Genomic DNA, 26,078 nt, shown 5'->3' with positions numbered 1-26,078 from the left:
GCCATTAAGTCAGCAAGTATTTCAGAAGGAAGATGGTTCTCACTTAACACAACTAATGTTTAAACACAAGTCCATATGCCAACTTGCATGGAAACGAGGACAATCTACTCTTTCACGAGGGCCCAGGAACATCTCATTAAGTTAATGTCTAAAAAAAAAAATCTAAAGTTGGAACTTGAAAATCCAATTAAGATCAGGATATGATTCCCAATGATGTGCAGCAACCCCTCTGACATCACAGAAACCCCAACGAACAGAAACAGCAATTTCACATTATTGGACCACAGACCTGGGTTTCCACTGTCCATCCTGAAACCATCAATCTCTCCTCCCATCGTTTCTAGTGGATAAAACAAAATCCTGAACATGCCCCAAAAGTGCTTTCAAATTCTCCAGCATCAATTCTTTCTTCTGAAAGAAGAATTTTCATCCCTTTTTCATTGTGCTACACTTTCCTCCTCTCTGGGTCAATGAAAACACCAGTTTTCACTGTCCTAAAGATCTTCTTTTCTCTTTTCCTCCAGGAAAGCCCCCTTCATTCCTGAAGGTCCAGTTTAACAGGAACCCACCAACAACATTTTCCAGACTCTCCAAGTAAGATGGGCACAGCTTGCTATGTGGCCCCAAAGAACTTTCCACATCGATATTTTTAAAATAGCACTTACCACATCTTTTTCATTTAACTTGTTTACATAGTCCCTTCCCAAAGCCTGAACGGCTGCGGAAGAAGTGACAGTGAATGGGGAGGGGGGTACCACCAGAGGGGCCTGAACAAAGCACCTGGGAGCATATTCAATTCTGTATGCTGTGAACTGTCTGACAAAGAGATGTGTTGATTTCATTGTGTAATACCAAATTCATCAAGGTCAGTTCATCAAGTTCTTAGTAAGTGTGACATGAAAGGGTCTCACATGGGAAGCTGACTGTCCAATTTTTACCCTTGAGGTAAATAAAGGCCAAAGGCTAAATGGCATGCCCTGATCAGCAAGGTATATATTAGGTACTAACACATCTACTAACTGAACAGAAATGCTAAATGTTATGACTGAGATGGAAGAAGGCACAAAATGATGTAAAGATAAACTATTATATTAAAAATACTATATTAAAAACTATTATATTAAAAATATATAAAAACTATTATATTCAGGTTCTGAATATTTGGGTATAAATAGAGTTACTTGAGTTTTTCACATGAGTTTAAAGGGAATTTACAGAATACAAATATTCTAAAAGTTCCTTTATAGAAACTAAAGAAATTTAAGTATTATATGACATTATCTCCCATACTCTCTCCCCACCACCACTGCTATCACCACCACCTTAAACAACAGAGCAATACAGCTTTGCACGCTTGTGCTCCTGTTCATTCCAAACCCAAAGTTGGCTATAAACAGTATATTTCACTACACTTTTAACCTTGATGTGGCATGTGTCATTTGGGCAAACTGGAAGTGGAAATAAAATTTTGGTTCTAGGTCACTTTGCTTTATAGCTGGAGGATGTCAGAGGTAAATGCTTATGCCACATAAACTCAGATGACGTGGCCTAAAGTACTTCCTCATATTCCTGGGTTTATAATGAAGAACAAACAACTAGCATATCCAAAATTTTTGTTCTCTTAGCTGGTGTTTTCAATACAGTTGTAGCTACTACCAGAAACTAGTGCGACAAAAGTTCCAACCAATTTTCAAAACATGTTTTCAGACAAACACAGGACTTAAGCCTCAGGCATTCATTCTATCACAAAGTAAGAATTACTAAGTGCCTACTATGTGCAGACATTTTCAACAGGCTTGAGGTTTATTATGAACAAAAGAGATAAAAATTCCTAGTCTTCATGAAACTTATATTCTAGTGGGTTGGAATAGACAGTCTCTAACAGCAAAATGAAAAAGCCTATTATAAAGGATGTCTAAGAACCTTTATTTGTGAAACCAAGCTTATATTTTGTAATATACAATGCTGATCACTCAACACTAGACCTCTACTGTAAAATGCAAAGGTTTATCTCTTAAGACTAGTAAGAATTAAGTTGGCAACATGAACTGTTAGCATAACTGTAATGGATGCTTTCTCTTTGAATTAGCCTCTCAGGAGACTCACCCTCTCAGAGCCTCAGTGGCCTGCCTGGTTTTCCATGCAATGGAATGCACTTCACGGTCTCCGGATGCCATGCATACAAGCTCTCTACCAAGTCCCAGAGACACAAAGGTGCATAACACACAACCTTTACCCCTAAACATTTAGTCCAAAAGGAGCAAGACAAAGGAAAGCCAAGTTTATGACCACATGACTGAAGTATGTAAAGCATGCCGGCTGCACCCAGAGGCAGGGAGTTAGTTCTGCCTGAGACAGCCACTCTGAGGAGATACCTACGCCAAGGCTGGGAGAATGGGGAAATGGATGAGGGCAGGAAGATGTGGTGGCTCATCAGGGCCAGGAAGCATCTGAGCATGGGAGAGCAACAAGGAAGCAAAGTCCTGAACAGCAGAGGCCACATCTGCACAGATGCCACCACAGGGAGCTATGTCCCTCCTGAGGAGAAATGGGACACAGAAGTCAAGGTGGCTATGAGAAGATGCGAGTTGAAGCTCTGGGTGCACTGAGAAGTGTGACAGGACCTTAAGACAAAGGTTAACTAAAGGGCATACTGAAGCAGCCAAAGAGGACAATGCTGATAATGTCACCTGAATTCAACTCACAACCGCATGCTGCTGGCAGGCAGGACTTTCCACTTGCCATGGACATGACATCCACTGGTCCTGGGGATTAATGGCAGACCCTTCCACTCATATGCTCACCTCAGCCTAGCAATGTTTGCAGCTCAGGCACAGGGGAAGTGCCACTGAGTATGCCTATTATATCTACACCAGCTGGATAACCAGAGCTTTCTCCCTCGTGCTAAATACCCATGAGTATGCACATGTCCCAGAAGGCACAAAGGTCTCTTTACTTTTAACCACAGGCACTATCTCCTGGCACTAAAATAGCAACAGCAAGAAGACACCATGCATGGGGTCACTCTGTACTGTATACAGCATGCTGCATATTGTGCCACCCCTCCATCCCATAGTCTTGAGAATACCTCAGGGTAGGAGAGCCAATGGTAGGACTCCATGAAGGGCTGGCATGCCAATGAGTGAATTAACCCACCAATATTTTCCCATAGTTCCAAGGTAATACTAAAGAGAGAAAATACACCAATTGCTCTATTTTTCATGCTAAATGACAACAGCACGAAGGCTATTCAACTAGTTTCTTGCAAACATGACTTCGATGATCCTCCACACAAACACACAAAGCCAAACACTGGAATCAGAGGAGGGCAATTTTTAAGTTTAAATTTTCAGTAGTTTTCCACTCTCAGCAATTTGCTTAGTGCAAATTCTTCTTGCCCCTTGGCCTATCCTTCCATCCACAGACTCATACCCCCAGCTTTGAAAAGAAACACAATAACAACAATATTCAGGAAAAAACCCTTTGTGAAAGTTCACGAACTCGGTTTAAACCCTCAATTTTTCTACATGACTATATACAAGTATAATATCCTGACAAGGCTGAAAGCAAACAATATAGAGAAAACAATTTTCTTGAAAAGAAAAGAAAACAGGGAGGGAAAAGTCCAGGGACCGTGGTGATAGCTCATGGTAATGTGGTGGTGGGAGATTATGGAGACCACACCTCAGGGGAGAAGTCAAATACTGTCAAAGATGAACAGCAGAGTAAGAAAATTTCCAAATTTAATAAAAAAAATAGAGTTGATGAAAATACTGGCAGACAAATTGTGCAAATAAATGTCATAAAGAACTCTTAAATAAGAAAAAAGGAAACGGGGGAAAAAAAACAACCTTGTTATATCAATGTGTAAATAGCTGCCGACATCAGAGTCCAGTACTCTGGGCGGACACCCTGGGGCCTGGCTGTGAGGCTGCCTGAGCACAGCTCTGCATGCTTATCCCCAGGGCAGCTGTGGGGGACCCTCCTGAGGTCCTTCCAGAAGTTGTCCTCTAGTCCCCAAATTACAAAGGCCTTGTTTAATAAAGAAAAAGCCGACTTCACTGATGAAGTAAGGTTTGTGTAAAGAAACACGAAAGTAGCAGTTTAGACTGACAGTTATTACGCAAAGGTACTTCAGAAGTCAGCCCCTTTCCCCCTGTGGTGTGAGGGTGTTTGGGGGACCTAGACCAGTATGGGGGGTGGGGAGGCCCATTTTCTCATTGAGGAGAATAAGAACGTGCAGAGACTGGTATACCAGAGAACTACCCTCTCTGGAATTCACAGAGGGTCTGGTCTTTTATCCCCAGACCCAAGTCTAAGACTGGGGACCAGGGTTTTGTCAGGGGCGCCTCCCTGCTGTCCTGCCCTCGGCCGCTCCACATGAGCAGAGAGAGACAGGAGGCAGGCCCCTCTGACACCTACTTAACTGAGGCAGATGGAGAGGAGAGTGTGGGGGATGCCTTTGCTTCCCCTCCCGAGGCGCCCAGCAGGAGTCCTCAGAGCCAGCAGCTCCAAAATCGGATTTCCACACATCCTCCTACCCCAGAACACGCCTCACCCCTCTGGCAGGAGGAAACAGAGCATTAAGCGCGTGTGGCTCTGGTGCAGGAAGGGGGTTTAGAAGACCTCAAGAAGCCTTCTTACCAGATTCTGTGCTTCGCCCCCAACCTCTAAGAGGTAGCCAAGCTGGGAAACAGTTACTCACTCCTGACCCGAAGGGGGCAAGAGCATCGCTTTGAGGAGGTTACAATCAGCGTCTGCAAGACGTCCTGAGCTACAGACACATACTTTATTAATAATCTTACATACACAAAATGTCCAAGGGAAAGCCTAACAGGCTAATTTCTGACAGCTCCAGATAACAGCAGGAGCAACTGAAGCCAGGCCGAGGCCCCAACATCCACAGACGCCACAGCAGTAATGACGGCTTTCCCACCCAAGGGCTGAGAGACAAATAAATACATACAATTATCTGCAGAACGCAAAGTGCAAGACCGACACTGGGAAGTCCTTCCCCCCGAGTGCAGTGACTTGTGGGAAACCGATAGGAAAGTAAAAAGAACAGCTGGAAAAGTTAATTGCAGAACAACGCAAAGCTGACATTGTTCCACAGAGCGTGCCCAGCGCCAAGTCACTCTCCCTTACCTTAAGATACAGAAGCAGCTCTTCGCTCCGGAAGATAAGCGACAGAACCCGAATCTCTGTTTGCTGTCAATGTCAGTGAGCACGAACGTGAAGTTCTGGCCAACTTGGCTCACTGTGAGGCTGTGGCAAGGACAGAACAAAGGGAAAAATGAGTGTGCAGTAAGTTTCTTGATAAAGTATCTAATCACTGACAAGTCGTTGAACCTGTAACATTTCCTTTCTCAGTGGAACTCTTTATAAATGAGCTTAGAATTTACACACTTCAAGGGAACAGACTAGGAGCTAGTAAAATAAAATAAGACAAAGACTGTGAGCAGCCTATTCCGGCGACCACCTCCTCAGGGCAGCTTGAGGCCCCCTTAATGGGGTCGGGCAGGTACCCCGGATGAGGCAGCCCATCAAATGCTGAAAGGTGCATGCTATTAACCTCGTTTTCTCGAAGAAGAAACATACCATAGTGGCACTGCCTGAGATGCTAGCTGGACTGTGGCCAAAAGTTGGTGTTAAGCCAAGGTCTGTCTGATCCAAAAGTCACTCAGCTGGCTCCTGTTAGCCATGCCCTCCCGGTCATCCCCAGGTTCAGAAAATTCAGCAGAGAGGCTGAAGTGCCTACTACGTGCCAGTCACACTTAGAGATGTCATCACACTTATCCTGCCCCCAACCTGGAACTTAGATGATATTGTTCCCATTTTACAGGAAAAGAAGTGGAAAGGTAGGTGAGTAGTTTGCTTCACCACACTACTGGTGGGGAGGCTGGAATTCAGGAGGTGGCCAAGTCGGTCACCACTTCCCCAGTTTCCTGTGTCTTTCAATTTCTGAATTTATGAGGACCCTGTACTGTATTTTCCAGGTCAGAAATACTATATGTCTTAACAAGACAGGGTGCTTTCTAAGAAATGAAAACAAGTTTTTAAAGGAAGATATTAAAGAAAAGAAGCTAGATATCCCTGCCTCAACACAAATATTAGCAAACCACACCTAACAGTCACATAAACTAGACAATATCGATTTTACAATATTAAAAAGTACTTTAACATATTGCTTGAGAAGTTCTTTTCAGGAAGTTACAAAACATTTTAAAATTTACTTGTAAAAAAACCAGTTTACCAGTTAGCTTGCATTCCTTTTAAAAATTATCACTCCAAATTTGAATCTACAAATTCATGTTAACATAATAGTTGTGAATTTGACCTTGAATTATTCAAAGGAACTTATTAACTCATATTACATGCTACAGATCGCATTGTATTTTACAAAATATACTCAAATTGATTAAATATTCAAATCAGTGCTTTCACCTATAATTTATAATTTGTCAGTGAAAATGAAAAAAAATCATGGCTCACTACTTTTTCCAAATATATACTTTTTATTGAGACTTTGGTTAGGATATGAATTACGTTTTCAAATAGGCATAGCCTTCCTTTCTAAAACACCCCTATAACCAACTTCATAAGAACATTAAGAGGAAAAAGGCTTCCAGTGAACCCCAAAGCAAACAGTCAATAAACTCTATCTGGTCATATTTAAGGAAGCAACTCCACCCCTTGGAGAGTGGTTAGAGTACCAAAAAACAATTCAGAAAGCAAAGGAAGTGTTTTACTCTCCTTTTTTAACTAGGAAGGTGAACAAAAACAAGGTGGCAATTTAAAAGCAACGTGGCAGTAAAACAGGTGTAAGTAATGCTATCCCTCCGCCCTCCACCAGCCTAGAGAAGGAGCGCATTTCTATAAAAGTTATAGAGCCGTCAAGGGGACACCAAACGCTACCTCCTTATAGCTGTTATGTTTTATCTATAAAGCTCAGATACTGTGTTACTATGGTGATTTAATACTATGTTTTAAAGGGGGATTATATGATTAATTTTAACAAGGTTGAGAACTGGAGATGTGTGAGAAACAGGATTCTAGCTCACATAATTAAAGTGATTGGGGGAAAGCGGGCCTCATTGGGGGATGGGAAACCTGTGTTATTAAAATATTTCAAGCAACAGGTCAGGAAGACTAAGTTATAAATAAGGTCATGCTTTTGCAAAGTACGGTTAGGGGATTGTACAAAATGTGAATGCTTACTGTTTTAACTCGGGGCTTGATTTTACTTCCAGAATGTTTAAAATGAAGCATGCTAGAAAGAAAGGGTATAGACAGGATGAAAAGAAAATGCCCAGGACCTCTAGAAAAAGGAACACAACTTGGTTTGTGAATGCAGTGTCATTAATTTCCCTATTATCTTTTCACTGCCATTAATAATGCTGAAAATGCTTTTAGCTACATTGTAAGCTCAAAGACAGATTCATTACTCATCTACTTAGTTCTAATCCCAACTCAATCACTTGCTCAGAGGGTCTTAATTTAGCAGTTACTTAACCTCTACATGCCTCAGTTTCTTCACCTGGAATAACAAGGAGAAAATACCAACCCAAAGGACATTTAGGGCATAAGTGAGATCTGCAGGTGATTTGAGAGACAGCCCATGATAGGAACAATTCAAAGAAATGCAAGCTGTTACCATCCAAAGGGAAACTAAACTTATTATTAAAGTTATGCATCAGCCTAGAATCTTCTCAACTTTCTCAACATTTGCAAGTGAAGAAAACAAAGTTGCCTTTCTTTAACTCTTGAGGCAACCAACTGAGCTGCTCATGGCTGCACGGAAGTGCAAGTCTTTAAGGGGTGCCAGCACTCAAGGGCACTTAATATTCTCAGTTAGTATACCTTTTCATTCCTGGTAGGCTGGGGCATATGTCATTAAAAGCCTGAAAACATTAAACTCTAAAACGTTTTTGCCTGGACAGTTGCCAATACACTGAAAGTCAGGCAAAGGCCATCAGAGGTTAACTGGAAGGGTTTGGAAACCCCAAGGAATCTGCCATCCCTCTCCACCTCCTAAGGTACACTAGGGGAGTGCTCACCGGTTTTCCAGTGAGCAAGGGGTCTGCTTCCCTAAAAGCTGCAATTTGTATGTTTACCTCCAGGATCAGCATCCCTATTTAAAGAAATAAGAGGTCCTGATGATTAAAGGTAAAACTAAAAACCATCTTGTCCAATTCACTTGTTCTAGATGGAGAAACTGGGGCTCAGGGTCATGTTAATGGGGTTTGTTTGGCTTTTCAAAATAATCTAGACAAAACAAAAATCCAAGTCCTTTCCAGTACTCCATACTGCGCTAAATACAATGAAAACCCTCTCTGAGAGGTTTCCACCTCTACTTAAGAAACTCAGGTATGAGAGAAATTCAGAAAGTTCTCTTACCAAACAGACTGACACTACTGCCCATGAGGCAAGAGAAACCAAATTTGAGTCTTTCCAGAAATGAGCCAGAAGGCGAGGGCCAAGACCACCCTGCGCCTCACTTCCCTTGCCTGTGACAATAAGGGAACACAGGAGAAAGCACCACGTTCCAACCCCAGGTGTGAACCTTCACACTGACCTCTGAAAATCAGCCAGACACTCATGGTTACACTGCCAGCTTTTCGCTTACTTTTGAAGCTGCTGAGGGACCTGGCATGTGCATGGTATGAAGCAAGCAGACACACAGTTTGAGTGCAATCTTCCAGTGAGAATGGAATTTTCCATATCAGTCTCACTGGAAGTTTCCTTTTCCATCTTACAAGCTGAGCAACGACTACACTGGGCACAGTAACAAGTGCTAGGTTTTGCTGGAGCTCCCGCTCTGGCTGGAGATAATCAGTATACCACAGTAATGGTATGCGTAGGAAACCGAAGGCAGGGACAAAGATAAATGTACAGGGCACAGTCCCACTGAGAACAGGTGATGAGAGACAGTTTGTCAGGTACGAGACAATCCTGACTTCCAGGGGCAGCTGGAGCGGTCTGCCCAGAAGCAGAGGCCTGGGTGTTTCAGGAAGAAAGAAGATTCTCCGGCTGGAAAGAGGGAGGCATGGCCACGGACCTAAAAGGACATGAGTTCAGCTCATCCACAGGTGATAAGGAAAAGGTGGCAGAACACCAAGTTGCTGTTGAATGCAATGTCCAATCATGCAGAGACGCTCACAGGTCATGGTAAAGAATTGGAGGTTCTTTCGTGAGGGCCACAGAAAGCCACTGAATGGTTTTAATCAAGAGAACAATAGTCAGGTCTATGTTGTTGAAGTTTTGATCTGACTGCTACATGGAGATCAATTTGGATCAAGGAAGAAAAAGCAGAGAAAATAATTGAGAGGCTAGAACTGCAGTCCTGGTGAGACCCGCTGGTGGCCTAACTCATGCAGGGAGAGTGGAGATGGAGGGAGTGGGCTGCACTAGGTTTTAGCTAGCAGTATAAATGAAGGTAGACTGTCATTTATGGACTGAAGGAAGAGGAAGGCAGCATGTTGCCACCCAATGAGAGGAAAGGCTAACAAGTTGTGTGGGGGGGGGGCGGAGATCAAGAGTTGCATTTGGAATATATTAAGTCAGAAATGGCCAGTACAGAGTTGAACAATCTGCTGGGAAAATCAGAGGAAAAGCGTGGGCTGGAGCTACACATTTGCAGGTCACCTACGAAAAGGGTAGATACCAAGAGCTCTTGGGGAGCCGGTGCAGAGAAACAGAAGCGCGCCTAGGACTGAATTAAGAAGCACTGCTCAGAAGACCGACAGAAAAGGCACCACCAAGAAATAAAGGGACGCAACTGGAGACTGGTCGCGGCAGCAGTGCACCGAGACAAGGAGAGGAGAGACGTCTATTGACCTGAGCCTGAAGGCGTGAGAGGACCTTGGTGAGAAAAGCTCCAGCTGCCTAACAGAAGCAGAAGACAGACTGAAGAAGCATAAACTGAAGCTAACTCTTTCCCAAAGCAGTAGTTGAATGGGAAGGAAGAGTCGTAAGTGGGCCTTATTTTTAGGAGAATACCAGGCAGTGTTTTAAGCTGTTGGAAATGTTTCTATAAAGGCAGAGATTTATGGTATAGGAAAAATAAGATAAAAACAATAAGGTCTGGACCTTAGATTAGAATTCCGGAGAGACTACTTGCTAAAATGGAAATAATAATGGTACAGCAATTTTCCAGAGAAATCAGGCAGCACTCAGAGAGGTGGAGAGAGATTTATTTGTCACATCAGCAAGCTCAGTGGGATAGCTCCCCAAAAGTCTGAGACCCAAATTGCAGGAGTGGTAAGGTTTTATACAGTTTGCATGCAGAAGCTTGTCACGTCTATCACAGACTTTCTTTATTGTTTGGGAAGGGGTCAAGGTAGCCATGGCTGATTCTGTGGCAAGCAGCAGACCACAGGAACTTTTGACCCCAGCAAGCAGCAGACTTCAAGCGGAGTCCTGCTTCATTTATACTTTGTAGAGTGGCTTTGAGGATTAGGAATAACTCCTACAAAGTAGCAGTATGGAAGGCACACAATCACAGTAATTGTTACTACTAAAGAATTTGAGAGATGGAGCTGAAATGTCCTATGTGATTTAGCAGTGATTGTTAATCTGCTGAGTAACACTGCAGCCTTAGGAGTGGTTTTCCTCCCTTTCAGGGCCTTTGGGCTACCAGGCAGGAATCAAGACTGTCAAACCACAGCAGCGCCTAGCCTTTAGTGACATGCGCCATGAGGCTCCTTCCACAAACAGTTTTATCTGCCTGAGTGAGATGCACATTTCTCACATGCCCTGCTCAAAGATCCAAGTGAGAAGATGACACTGACCCAGCATGTCTGGGGGCAGGAGTAGGCCAAACACTGCCAAGGACAGGGCCTTACTGCTTGAAAACTTGCCAGATCATTCTAACAGAGGACAGAGAGCCCTCCAGTCCCTAATCTACATGAACCTGACAAAATCAGATATTAATCCTAACTGGAGAATCAAAAGGCATCCAAAAGGAACAGCAGAGATCTGACTCAGCCCCCTGATTTTATCCATGAAGTAGCTGGGCCCTCAGGGGAGGTATCCTCTGCCTTCCAGCAGAGAGCAAGTCAGGGCAGAACCAAAACCAACACCGAGGCCCCCAGCTGCTACTCACCATGCTCTCGCCCCACTCGGCCTGATGGTCTGATATCTTTAACCAACACCATGGGCAGAGCAGAGCCCATGGGGTGAAACTTGGACTAAACTAAACCAAGGGTGAAAAACAAGGGAGGAAAGGGATTCAGTTTTGAAAAGCAGGGCCAGGGGGTGCAGGGGAAGAACATATATCTACATGCATGCACATACATACGTGTGTGTATGTGTTTACACACATGGCGGGGGGCTTGGAATTACTCAGTTATCTGAATTTTCTATTTGTAAAGGATAAATTTTTATTATTTCTGAAATAAATTTTTAAATGTTTGGTTCTTTATGCCGCGGCCTGATCGGAGGCAGTATGCCGCAGGGGGGAGCACGGTGGAACCAGCGGCCAGACAAACCTGGCTTCGAAAAGCAGCTCTACCACTTGCTAATAATGGCAGCTTGGACAAGTTATTTGCCCTCTCTGAGCCTCTGTTTCCTCATATTGACATTATGGAGATGACAGCTTTGTAAATGTGTGCAACTTTCTAGTGCAAGAAAAGAATACAGCATCTAGCAAACGCAGTACAACAGCAAAGCACACTTGAACCACACTTGTATCTCACTGCGTTTTAGTCATTCAACTACACCTCTGCCACTGAAAAGACTGTCCTTTCATGCCCATGTCATATGAGTGCACCCAAAAGCAATTCATAAGGAAACTCCATGGGATCTGGCTCTCTGGCTCATAGAAGAGGAAGCACAGACAGGGAAGCGAATGGACTGGACATTATCTCATAAGTCTCTTCAGTTCGTTTCGGTGGGGCTTTGACCAACTCAAGTAGGCTGCCAGCTGTGGTGTATAGGTGAGGAACACAATCTGAAACAGAAGAAATCTCTTCTATTTCCTTAAAGAGACAGCATTCATCGATAACAATGAGAGTTTCTGAGAGTGATCCCAACACTGTCACTTCACTATTCTCCTGCACCCTGAGCTAGTCCAAGTTCAGCAAGGGGGCAGTAACTCAGGACTGGGTTTCAGAGGACCTGTTTCTTCCCCAGCTCTGAATTACATAGGTGTGACCACACAAGTCATTCCATCTCTACGGCTCTTGTTTTCCCTTTTGTAGAATGGTAGGTTTGAATCAAGAATTTCATTTTTAAAACCAGTGGTCTTATTCCCACACACTACCAAAGCCTCCCAGAGCTGGAGCCTGAGCCCTGACAGAACACGTCTCTCTCTCCAGCAGCTCCATCTGCTCTGGCTCAACAATCTCAAGGCTCGCTTGAGGTTTCTCCTCTGCTTTGCTCCTCAGGACAGATGGCTGCTAGGCTCTCCCTTCTTCATATCCACTTCCGGCTGTCCTTGCAGACTAAACACAAGTCTCACCCACTGAAAGAAGTTTTCTGGGACTTTCAGTCTTCGCTAACCTCACTAAGTCCTGTGGATACAGATGGCTCAATGTATCCTGCTGGAGAATCAGCAAGGGCAGCATTCCAGGTCTGACTGCCATTATTACCCAACAGTGAGACATAGTCTGAGCCGTCTCTTGCTCTTTTGTGAGAGATACCACCGTCACCTATCTCCCAGAGCTGCTGGGGAAAAATGAGGTATTGACGTGGAGGTGGCCAGCACCCCGTCTAGAATCAATGAGGAACTCAAATATTAATCCCCCCCCCCACTCTCTTTTTGGTGACTGGTCTTCCCACAGGTGAGCTGCTGGAAAAGGTATTCACTTGGGGGATGGGCACAAAGATTGTGCCGGCAGCCCAAAACGACATTGGGCAAGTCACAGTGTCACTGCTGCTTAGATTTTTTTCAAATGAAGGTAATAGCACTGGTTCTCATTTCTTGTGACAGGAGGATAAAATGAGATAATACAAGAGGAAGCACTTTCCTTTGAAAGCTTGTGGCATTATTATCTTTCATAAGTCCTGGTTTCTGAGAGAAAAATCTTAAAACAACACATGAGACAGCAAGATGTCAATGTTAACGGGTGATTTGATGATGTTGGTGGAAATCCCACTCTTGGTACAGACTAGACGCGTCAGAAAGTTTTATTACTGCTCCTTGGGGGTTGCAAGGCACAGATACTGAGAAGATTAGGAAGCTTTCTTTTGGGGACATAATCACCTGGGGCAATAGTCATCTCTCATGTTTGCTTACATTTTGTAAGTAAAAGCAATGCCATAAACACCTCTGGGGGCATTGTGGGCCTCAGAATCTGGGCATAGCTATTTGACAGGGTTTCTGCTAACACAAAACTGGTGACATTAAACCTTCTGTATTTATTGTAAATGACTTGATTATCACTATGTCTTTTGCATTAAAGTATGCCGAGGATAGGGGTGGGGAGGCAGAAAAGAAAAAAAAAAAGTGCAGTCTTCAAACTAAAGTAGCTAACTTTAGTTTGTATCAATAAAAGTTATCAACACTTACAGGATGAGTAATATAAAACCATGTAAGAAAGAACCATTATACATAGCAAGGACTCAAGAATACCCATAAAGGGACATTTTAGCCCCAAATCATTTTGTGGAAAAAAATATGAAGAATGTAACTAGAAGAGGGTTTAGAAATTGATTATTTTGAAAGAAAAACATTATTCTGAGCAAAAAGAAAAAGGGCATTAATATTATTGGTGGAAAAAAAAGATTTTAGAACTATATAGCATGAAGATTTGCTTTTTTCCGTTTCAGATTGTAATCATCCATGCAGGTAAGTGGAGGTTTAATTTATTGGAGTAAAGTGAAAGAGAGGGGTGTGTACATGTTGTGGGAAAGGGGACTGTGCATTTCTTCTAATATTAGTTTACAAAGTTCACTAAGGAATAGCCCTCCCAAATAAATCACCACTCTAACATGAACTCATGTGAAAATATACTTCTTATCCCTCCTTGTTAAACACCTAATCGCATTTATAAAACATTTCAGCTTTATTAATTTGTATAAATACGCCCTTGCCGTAACTTGCAATACATTTTATAAGTGATTGGAGATTTCATGCATTACTAATTCATACATATATATGTGAAGTTTGCATTAAATACCTCTAAATAAAACCCCACTCCCTTGCTTGCTATTTTTAGAAGAAAGAGGATAAAGACAAGACAAGAGGCCTCTCATTACAAGAAAGGACCCTCTCAAAATTTCCATTTTAAGCACCAACTCACAACTAAAAACTCCTGGTACCTGGCCGGTAAGAGGCCCGAGCCTGGAAATACTACAGTAGTTGATGGGTTTTTTAAAATCACATGTTAGAACCTGGGGAAAGAGTGATTATAAGGGGCTGGCAATTTTCCAATGCTGATTCTAAGTACTCTTTTTGCTTTTGAGAACATTTTTTAAAAACTCCTTTGGCTACCAATTGTCCGTTCACACTTTTGTTTAGGTTAACGCACAATAAAGCAGGACACTGCTACAATCAAGTGTCAAAAAGACCCAAACATCCTCTTCCCTACATGATCTCAAACCACAAAACCGTTTCAGGCCTGTAAGGGTTGGGACACTAAAATACATACCTATGATAGGACCTTCCAGAAAATAGGCACACATTTGATAGCTTCCTTGGAGCACATTATGGCACTTACTACTTAGGCTGACGTTTTCTAAAACCTCTGTCCCTAAAAAGTGACATTTTTAAGATCAAATGTATATATGGTCTTACAGCTTAATTCTCAATTAAGATTAGAGACAACATTCAAAGGAACAATACATTACTGCAAAAATAATGCTTCAAGTGTAATGAATAATAATCATGGTAGGCATTCCTTAAAAGTAAGATGAAGATGACTGTGTCCTCGTTGCATTAAGAGTGCTAATAACTTACAGTTTTATAAAGTTGAAAAAGAAAAATCCTTTTCTAAAATTGTTATTATTAACCAGAGGATCTTAAAATTTTTAATTCTCTGATTATTACAGCTAATTTGGAGTTTATATAATGTGTAATCTCTCCAAGAGACAGTTTATCAAAATGCTGGGGAAATAGTAAGAAAATATTTAGGTGCTTTTGTTTTCTAAGTCTGTAAACTGCTTCTCCCCGTAGAGATACCATCCTTAGTCACCTAAACAAAGCAAAAGACTCCACTCAGCAGCGTGTCTGTTATAACTGAGAATCTTTGAACAGGATGACCTATGCCAATTTAAATTTTAAGTTTCAGTTCAGGAAAAGCAACATCTCCATCATATTTACAAGGTGATGGGAGTCACATGTTATTACTCACTTAAGTCAAATATATTCATATTTAAATGGAAATTCAACAGCACCAGATAAACACCAACCATTCTTAATCATGGTTTGAGTCTGATAACCAAAGTCTATGTCATGCAAAATGCATCTCACAGACTAACCAATGCAAAAGTGTAAGCTTTAAACTCAGTGGTGGTGTCAAACAAAAACCCCAGGAAAGGAGAGCACGGCAACTCTCCGTGGCCATAGGTGTTTTCAATCATGGTTAAACAGACAGAATGTTAAGAATGGTATAGGTTTTGTTTTCCATAGCAGGTTTATTGACACTTTTTTTTTTTTTTGTAGTAAAGTTTAAAAATCTGACACTACCTGTCCACATAGAAGGGGAAACAAAACTTGGTCAAAGTCTGTAGAACTTCCTGTGGAGAGAAAGAGAGATAATTTATACATCTAATGGGGCCAATAAATCTGACATTAACCACAGCACACAATCTAGCAACCTTACCCTAAAGAAAGAGGAGACAGATGAAGAAATATGGGCTTTATCAATTACATGGGAGGAGGACCAGGCAGTCAATCATGAGAAATAATAAACATGATCAAACTTCATTAAAAATGAAAAATTAATCAAGAACCACACATGGGCAAGCAGCAGGAGCCATGCAGGAAGGCGCTGAAGGGGGGAGGCGGTTGGGTTGCTGAGTGTTAACACCCCTCCAGGGACCATCTCCAGCCTGACCATATGGATCAGAGTGAATAACACCGAGCCACATGGGTTTGGCCTGGCAGGGCCGCTGTTGCTGGCACCATTCTCGCCTGTTACCTAGGAACAGAGGGGGCCGGGATTAGACAACGCTTCCCGACATCAATAGGCCAAATCGCAAGCAGAACAGAAAGCCAACTGGAAAATAATTGTCCCTGAACACTGTCAACTATATTTTTAGAGTTTAAAAACTTCATTTACTTACTTCACAAGGAAATTGCCATGTCTGGCATAAATTTATTTTGTTACCAAACCTTAACAATTTTAAGGATGCGCTATTTTTAGTTAAATGTCGTTATCATAATTGGACACACTTACCTGTTTGTAATTATGAAAACCCAAAGCAAACTACCAGCTTAAATGTCTTTAATAAATATGTAGGTGCATAAAACCAAGTACATTACTCAGAGGGGAGAGAGGAGTAAAAGAGAAGCATCTTACAGGCAAGTTTCACATATACAACATACATACACAGAGCTACAAATATACACAGATAATTATTACTTCCTTCATAGAATTTTTCTCTCACTTGTTCTAATTTAACTGAAGACTGGACAGTCCACAGTTGGTGTTTATATTAAGTTCATAGACCAATGTTATAAATCTTTAAAAAAATCCTTTCATGTATTTGATTTGCTTTTTTTAACTCTTAAACATCCCAACTTCAAGACAAAATGAAGAACACATTTTTCAGTCATTGAGAAGCTGGTTCAAATTAAAACAAACCTGCCCACTGCAAATCCTAATCCAAGTGATAAATTAAAGATCAGTTTACAAATGTAGCACTTTTCTAACCAATAATAATGAATTATCAATGCTAACTGAATTGATGCTTTTCGCTTCATTTATTTTTCAAACCAGTTCTATCATTCAAGAAATAAACCACATCAATCTAATAACCCACTCAATGAAGCAGAAAGCACCGGACGCACCCTCCCAGAGCATGTTCCGCCTACATGATTCAATTGAGCATATCCTATTTTTTAATATCATTTGGACTGGTCCTGTGTATCACAGTGTTGTTAAGGCATGTCAGGAAGTAGTAAATGACTAGGAAAATGAAAAATGAAAAAGAGTGGGAAAGAACACTCGGGCATATTCTAAGAGGCCTCCTGGAAATATTAGTTCATGTCATAACGTGGCATTCAGAAGTCCTTATTTCTGGTTTTACAGCTCACTATGCTTAAAACAATCACAGTGGCTAAGACAGAGTCAGAAAAGCTGGGGCTATTTCTCAGTGCAGTGTTATCAGACAAGTAGTGAAAAAGAGATCACCTAAAACAGTCGTGCTAATGTGCATTTTTAATTATAAAATATACTGCAACCAACTCTTATAAGTTACATATCCCAATAAAATACCTTACAAGCTCCTATTCACTTCAAGTTTAAATGCCACAAAGCATCCCTTTGACTTCATAGTCCATGTACCGAGCATTCTTTAAAACTCAGTACCCAGTGCTCACTCAATGCCAACAGCGACGGTTATTGGAGAACAAAGGCAGTTCTCCTCTGCCCCTCAAAAGTTACAGGTGTAGAAACACTTCTCTTCTCTATGCTGGAGTTGAGCTGCCAAAAGACCTCAAGATTTTTGAAAGAAAGGACCCCCATGGCTGCAAAAAAGCATTGTGCTCTACAGCAGAGTCAAAGAGATCTAATCTGCCCAACTTATTACTCACGACAATATATAGGAACTACTTACCACTTTCTAATGTCAAGAGTAATAACCAACCGTGAACTTGTCTGTCAGATAATATTAGAACAAATATCAAAATACCCAATGTAGGCTGAGTAAAACCCACCTCCCAAGAGCTTTCCTTTTTACCCAAGAAAGCAGTGATAAGTCTAATTAAGCAAAGGGGGAGGGGGGAGGAGAGAAGGGAATATAGGCAAATGTTTGTGCACTACAATATGTTTCTTCATGTTTGTGATATTACAAGAGCTTGATATTCCAATTTAAGTCAAACAAGACAGTGGTGTGCTGTCAGAGGAGAAAACCAAAATGAGCATCTACCCTGTGTTAGGCATATTCACACATTATCTCAATCAAAACTGAAAAACAAATCTACTTCTTAGTTTGGGAAGGGAAGGACAGGAAGAGGGAGGGAAAAACAAGCCAGGTTTCTTGTAAGTAAAACTGATGAAACCCACCAATTCTCTTAATACCAATGTTTTCCTTATAAACTTTCAACTACCTTATCCTCTTTTTCTAACAAAACTCCCACAAATATGGGAATATAAAAGATACCGCTCCCAAGAGAGGGAATTTTAAAGACCTGATTTAAATATATATTTGGGCAGTATACTTACAGAGAATATCTTTCTATAATAACGTTACTGAGACGATAATCACCAGCTAGGCACCAGTCCCTTCTCTCTCTAGAACCTGTTTTTTTGCTCAGGAATTTTCTTTGTAGATGGTAATTTTCCTGCTTTCTCCCCCTTTCTCTGGGCTATACAAGCTTTTTCAGATAACCAGTCTCAGTACAACCTCAACTACTGCCACATAAATCGGATCTTTGAGATACAGCACAGCTGATGAAATGTAAATGACCTCATTGCAAAGGCAGGGGGTGGGGAAGATCATGCCCACTCTCTAGATCAATTCCCAAGATTATATTTTCACAAATCTTTTTATGTACAGTTTGATTTTTTAACATTTTAATGAGCAAAAAAAAAAGTGAATCTATAGTAGCCAGCCACCACAGTTAAAGTGCAGGGCATGAACTAGAGCCCAGGGGAGCAGTCCACCGTGTCACCACTGGCTTTAGGACATTCGCCACCTGGCTCCATGTCCCCAGGTTCCAACTCTTTTCATAATCAAAACACTGCTGACATTATAAACCCCAGACGGGTTTTCTAAAATCCCTCCCAATCAATATATCCAACACATAACTTATTGGAGACAACACTGGGCTCATTGATTAAGGTGAGTTCAGTAGCAAAGTTTTCAAAATAAATGAGACAAGAATATAGCATTCAACCCCTTTGTGTCACCAGACAATTTATGAAACAGGCAATTTCCAAAAGGGCTTTTCTTTCTAACAAAATATATGATACTTCATGTGGGAAGAAATAAGAGCAGGGGAGGCAGGGGGAAGGCGTGCAGGGCAGGCCATGGCACAGACCTTTTAGTTCTGCACAGATTGAACAGAGCTTACACAGCATCGTGGAAAAGCAGCTACTACAAAACCCTGCCCACCAGGAGATACCAGGCCTCAGAGTAGACAGCAAAGATGTGAAAACAACACACCCCAACACTGTATTCACTTGCAAATGAAAATCAGAAATGAACTTGAGATTCATCCAGGATCTCCTTTAGATTCTGTTCACCAGTTTGAATTTTCATCCATTCAGATCAAGGTAACTTAATCCAATCTGGAGAAAGTCTGTAATGTTGTCATGAAAATGGGTCTTCTCTTAAAATCCTGGTAAAGTTTTACATTCATCATGTTATCCATCATAGAATCCTATCTGGAAGCACAACTTGGAAGATAAAATTCGACAGTTAACCAGTTCATCATGAAAAGGCTAAACCAATTCACCCTGAATTCGGGGTGTGGCAGGGGGTGTATAAGAGATCCTGCAATCACTGGTTCAGATGTCAAATACTTTGTTTTCACTGCTTTACTGAGAGCCATAAACAGAAATTAGTTGTATCTGGCAGATGAAAACAACTGACCGTTAGGCACCAACATACACACCCCACAAATAAATGCCATCTGAAAGACAAAAGCTCAGGCTGATCACAATGCCCACCATGGTAACAATGTTGGGAGATGAGGCAGGTCCTCAAACTTCAAAAGGAAAAAGAAAATATGTGCAGGAAAACATTTAAGTGAAGGAAAGGGATAGATGGAATAAGTGAATGCATTTTAAAATATGTAAAGCCAAAAGCAGTCCCTTTGTCACTTACTGAAAGCCAGTACAGCACTGATAATTTACCGTTGTCCAAGAAAAAAGAATGAAGGAAGGGAGAAGCAGGGAGACGGTGGCAGAACACTTCCTGAGTTTCTTCTATCTAATTTATTAGTTCACTTCAAAATGTTGACGTGTGTGATGAAAAGCTTAGTGGAGCTCAGATTCCTAAAATACTCTGTTTCTACACTTAATTTTTTTAATAGCATGAGGGAAAAGATGCCCTCTAAGTCCTGCAACTGAGATCAGTGCAGCTAACTTGAAAGAAAAGCCTTTGATGAATGATCTTAAAACTCAAGTCGAGAGTTAAAAACAGAACACACACAAAATCCAAAACATACAAAAAGCTAACAAAATTTCCACTTTAAGCCATTTCAAGTTAAAACCAGAGACTCCAAGTGAAAACTAGTGGAGGTTTCTATGTTTATGATTAAAAAGAGGTAAAACTGAATGGTAAGTAGTTCTCAGAAGCTTAATTAGCACCAAGTTCAAGACTGTTGATCAGAAATTTCCTGCATTAGGAAATGCAGTTTTTCTCCTTCACTATAAATATCAAATTAAATCCAAGATCCATACCACAGTTAGAAGCAAACTTTATTTTTTTTCAGTGAGGAAAGGCTTTGAATAAGGGATTTTACAGAAAGGCTTTTCAACACCGGAACATAAAAGCCGGGTCAGATTTCTAGCAACGCTGCTTAAATGCTTGAGTCTGCTCTCTTCTTTGGTATATTTCAATATTTACTACCTGTTTACTCTGATCAAACTTCAGTTAATTTTGAGACATTCCTATGCTCTCTAATTATGCTAATTTGTATAATATCTAATATAGTCAATGTTACAATTCAAAGATAAAATTACAGTGAAATAGGAATGTAACCTATTATACAACATGTATTACGTGAAGTTTGTATCTAAGTCATCAAGGATATAACTGAACAGTGGAATGTATGGTACAGAAGAGTCACCCTTCAGGGCTCCTTTCAACTGTAATTTTCATGACTTTAAGTCCAAAGTAAAAATACTGGATCTTTTAGAAAAATGTTTTTAATGTAATGAAATTCACTTTAGCCTTTGTGGCCTTTCCTTTCTTCAAAAAACAAAAAAACTTAGATCAAAGTTGCTCCCAAATTACATTATTACATAGCACCCTGTACTCTAAGATTTTACTTTATAACATTAAGCCTTATAACAAAGTAGTTGATGATGAGCATACTATATTTATAAGGTCAATGTTCAATACCAATAAACTTCTGACACTTGTTTCCAATGCTTTCAACAATGATTTGGTTGGAATCTCTTACAATTAGCCTTCAGTGACATCAGAAACATAACTCCTTGCACTGTACATATCATAACTCAATTTGCCTGGCTTGCTTCCTTAAATATTTTCAATCCTATTATCTGAACACTTATGACATCAATATCTCAAAAAGGAAGAAAGGTTGGGGAAAGAGGAGAAGGGATACAACTCACATCATATAGCAAAGAGATACAGTCCCAAAAGTAAAACATGATTGCACTGAAGAAGCAACTTGCCCCCAGGAAGATACTGCTTTAAAAAAAAAAAGGCCCCCCCTGGTGGCACAGCAAGTTAAAGCACAGCACTAAGAAGCTAAAGCCTCTTCAGCACGAGTTCAATCCCTGCCCTGGAGGTGACCCACATGGCTCGGCAGACCTCTCCTGACCCGCCCCTTACTTCCCTCAGCAGTGTGCTTCATTGATCTGCCTGTTCTGCTCCCACTCTGTCTCTGGTGAAGCGTCTCACCGTCCCTGCACCTCCGGTCTGTACCCCAGTTCTGTATACATAAATAAATAAATCTTTAAAAAAAAAAAAAAGCACTGATCGAAATGCTATTTTGTAAGCATATTAAAAGCTGTTAGCTTTTATATATTTTTAATGCATCCAAAAATGTGCACAGATGGACAACTTTTTGCTCACATTAACCTAGAAAAAAAAATCTTTCATTATCAAGCTCAAAGTCTTTGAATTTTTTAAAGTTAATTGTGCCTCTATTTCTCAGAATTCACACCCCAAGGCCAAAGCTTTCCTGCCACCAGTCCTTCAAATCTGACTTGGACATTACACGGGAGGAGGCTCCAAGCCTCCCTGAGGTCTCACTCCTTTTACTACACACGAAAAAGCAGTCGATAATGGGCCCAGGCTGAATTCACTGCTCTCCACATCTCCTCCTGGGACACAAGCTAGCAGATGTGATAAAAACTGTGTCAGAGAAGGGGCTCTAGTTTGTGCCTTAATGACAACTTAAACCTCTACACCAACACAACCAAAGGACTAACAGAACTGGCTGTTACCTCTCTCCTGCCAATCTTGAATAGCTCTGAACTAAATTAGCACCTCGACCCACAACATCCCCTGTCACCCCACAAAATCCATTCTAATTTTAAAAGATAAATGAATTCAGCAAACACATCGGCAGCACAAGAGTCTGTGTGTGTGTGTGTGTGTGTGTGTGAGAGAGAGAGAGAGAGAGAGAGAGAGAGAAAGAGAGACAGAGAGAGAGAGAGAAATAATTAAGCCCTGACACATATTTCATGCCGTGGATATTTTCTCAAGGTATGACTGTATGTTCTGAAAGGATGGCCTGGCACTTTCCCTCTGATCGCCTCGCTGGTAACCACGTTAACATGTACCACTGGCAGACTTAAGGTTTCCAAAAAGTGACTAGAGATCTAAAAATTATTTTAAATATGCTCACCCCTGGAAACGACAAGTGATATTCTGAGGTATGGAAACCTTCTAATTATTAAAATTTCTACAGGAGAGTTTTTAAAACTGTGGGTGGTTGTACTTTCCTTTGAACTTGTAGGAACTCTTTGTCTTACTTAATGATAGGGTCTTGACAAACGGGTTTAAACGTGTACTTCTGATAACATTTTCTAAATTCTATAATTCAGACTTCGATGATAGACCCCATTACCCAGTATCGTGAAAGCCTATTCAGTCACAATTGCATACCCACTTAATCAGCAATCATTGTTCTGGGATGCGGGACTCAGTCGTCAAGACAAGCACCAAAACCTTAAAAAAAAATTTTTTTTTTTCCAGAACTGGCGTAAGAAAAAAGTGATCTTTGTCAGACAAGGACAAATTTATGCAAATCTTTTATAAACATTCACAAACATTTATTTAGCTTTTGAAATGTTGGCCTCATTTGAGAGCATGAAAATGAGGGGGAAGTAGGAAAACGCAAAGGACAGCTTAGAAGCTGGTACACGACATAAATATTCAGAAGGAAGATTATAGGATTCATGTTAGGCTGTCTCAGGCTTCTCCAAAGTCCACACAGAATAGCAAAGAACAAAACTAACGAGAAGTACGGCAGATGTTAGACAATGCATCAGCCTCTTTTCCTCTCTCGCTTGGCTATACTTGGGCGCTTTTATATTTTCTTTCAATATGGTTAGGTCATTCAAGGATTCTCCTATAGACTCTGTATTGTGGCTACAGATCTATAAGCTGGAGGTCTGTCAGCTTTCCAAAAGTTTCCAATGAAAAGGCATTATGCAAATTCTACCTCTCTTACCCTCTTTCAGGGGAAAAAGCCTCCAGTATGCAGTCACCGGGGTACTGGAAGCCCCAGACTTCATTTCTGTATAGCTGTGTTTGCCTCAGGGCCACGCTGCTTGTTTTGACAGTGGATCCCCCTAGATAGTTGGGATTAGTCGAGCTTGTTTAGATAAACTTGAAATCAAGGCCTTCTCTAGGTAGACAGCTAGATGTAGCTGCCGCGTTTCCAGCTGCCTCCTCCTTTCATCCCCAAACAACTGGAGATTCGCAGTAGCTATCACAGCCACAGGCTATGTCACATACATAAGTACAAAATTAAAGGCTGCTAAAGGAAGCCTTTGTAAGTCTTAGTGCTAAAATAAGGAATCTGTACTGCTTGGTTTATACAAATTATTCTAGCACTACCAGTGTGGAACTGAAATCATCAGTTAACGAGGCATATTAATCAGGGTTCCCAGCTTTAGATAGACAGAACAGAGTTTGGTAATATGCCTAACCTGTGCTTCTCAGCTCTTGGTTGAGAATAATAGCTTAAAATGTTGAAAAGGAAATGATAGCTTTTATTTATCCAGTGGTGGGGGAGGTTAGATGCCATCAACAGACGCTGTGAGCTGAATATGAAAATCAGAAAGTAAATATCAAGTCTGCTTTTGAAAGAGGATTACTGAGCAATTGATTAAACACAGTCATCTCCAGTTACAAAATTATTTCAACTTTTCTTTCCCCCACAACTTGCAAAGTCTGACAGAAAGCTAGAATCAGGAAGATTCAGAAAGTGAGGAAATTTGCACTCAAAATATAGCGATGACATTTCATCATGAAGACAGAAGCAGGTGATGTGAAATGCTGGTGAAATTTCAAAAAAGAAAACTATAGCATTCAAATAGTTTCCCAAATCGAATAGTCAAGGACTTTAATCTTTTTGCAACTAGAAAATGTCCCTACAGAGGGCCAGCAAAATAAGAAGAAAATCGTTCAATCCCACACATGTTTTATTGGACTGTACACATCTTGCTTGAACAAGTCACTGAGAGCGCGTCCAGCAGCAGGGCCAGAGCGGGCAGACCCACCATCAGGGACTGCTCTGTGTGACACCCTGGAGTTCAGAGGTGTCTACCCCCGACAACCCTGTCAAGTCATGCAAGACAGTTTTGACTCAGTCAAGTTCACATACTCACCAAAAAGGAAACACTGTGACAATTCCACACCCTACACATGCTAGACCTTAAGGAGGTTTTCCTGTGGAATTTTTGGTTCATTTCATGTACAACTTACAAACTGAAAGAGTCACAAAGCTTTCTTTCAAGGACCAGAGAGTAAATAGTTTAGGCTTGGCAGGCCTCTTATGGTCTCTGTTACATATTATTCTGGCTTTTGTTTTTGCATTTTGGTTTTTGTTTTGTTTTTTTTTTAAACTACAGCTCTTCAAAGAAAGTAAAGTAAAAGACATCTCAGTGTGAAGGCCACGTGAAAACTTGCCTGCGTGGGGCATGGCCAGCGGCTGAAGTTGCCAACCTCTGACCGGAATGTCATGGGCCACTACCACCAAAACAAATCAGTCTGCACCCCAAGACTCAAAGATAGTCCTGAAAGGTAAAATGACATTCCAGTGAAGGGCACCTGGTGAAGCAACAGTTCACACACGATGAAGAAATGGCCAGTACAAACATGCCCCCTTATTTTTTTTTAATTATTTTTTAAATGAAAAATTAAAATCAAACATTCCCACCACTCAGTATTCACCACTGTTTCATGGTATAGCCTTGGCCAGGAAACAATTCCTTCCTATACTAATCATTCACTAATTGCAGGGAAGGTTCAGAGATTTTCTTAATAGATAATAATTTTGTGCTGTCTAGACTGCTGAGCACTTCAACTTGAAAGTCAGTTTGTTTATAATAGTAAAGCAATATTCAAAGAGGAGGCCTTTCTGGTGTTTTATTCACTCACCACTCAATGAAGCACATGTGACGTGTCCCACCTTTTTTAGATGAAGAACACAGAAGGTCTTCCTCCTGCCTCCCCCCTACTCAATTCCCAGCTTCTCTTTCAAGTGCTTCCCTTTAAATGTGTTCCCCACTATTGTGTCTTCTTGCTCGCTCTGCACCTTCCCATATTAGTAGCCTACTGAACATTTAAATTTTAATCATCATCGATCTCTATTATAACAACTCAAATTCAAGTCTTCACTCCTAAACTACCTCTCCAGGACTGGGCCCCTATTCCAACAGCCTCTTGGGTCCCATAGGGGCTTCAAGCTCAACCTGTGAAAAATCAGACACATCATTGAGGTTCCAAGACCCCTGCTGCTTGATAATCCCTTTCACCAGTCAGAACAAGAGAGTACCTCACATACCACGATACTTGCAAGGAGATGGATGATCCATTCATGTGACTTAGACTCAAATATGTGCTGTTAAATTTCCAAACAACTCTGAAGGAAAGCTTCTGGGTTCTTAAACCTTCCCAAATATGAATAAATCAGAAAGATAGCAAGAGAACACTTGAAATCAATGATATTTCAAAGTCACCTCAGAAGACAGATACAGTTCCATGAACAGACTAATAGGTGTGGTACCAGCTAATCAGCTAAAGCAAAGGCACTGTCTACA

General features: G+C 41.1%; 1 protein-coding gene across 1 annotated transcript in view; it reads right to left on the bottom strand.

Moving 5' to 3' along the window:
• Positions 1-26,078, bottom strand: part of DENND1A (DENN/MADD domain containing 1A) — a 414,277-nt gene that overhangs the window by 290,134 nt on the left and 98,065 nt on the right. The window contains exons 4-5 of the mRNA XM_012721213.1: positions 15,629-15,678; positions 5,146-5,265 (exon numbers count right to left, since the gene is read on the bottom strand). Of these exons, the coding sequence (XP_012576667.1) occupies positions 5,146-5,265; positions 15,629-15,678 (170 nt within the window). The remainder of the gene's footprint in view (positions 1-5,145; positions 5,266-15,628; positions 15,679-26,078) is intronic.

This window comes from Condylura cristata, unplaced genomic scaffold (genome assembly GCF_000260355.1).
Source record: "Condylura cristata isolate star-nosed mole 26May11 unplaced genomic scaffold, ConCri1.0 scaffold00006, whole genome shotgun sequence".
In the NCBI taxonomy this organism is placed as follows: Eukaryota; Metazoa; Chordata; class Mammalia; order Eulipotyphla; family Talpidae; genus Condylura; species Condylura cristata.
Note: the sequence above shows the minus strand (reverse complement) of the source record. Positions and strands in the feature narration are given on the sequence as shown.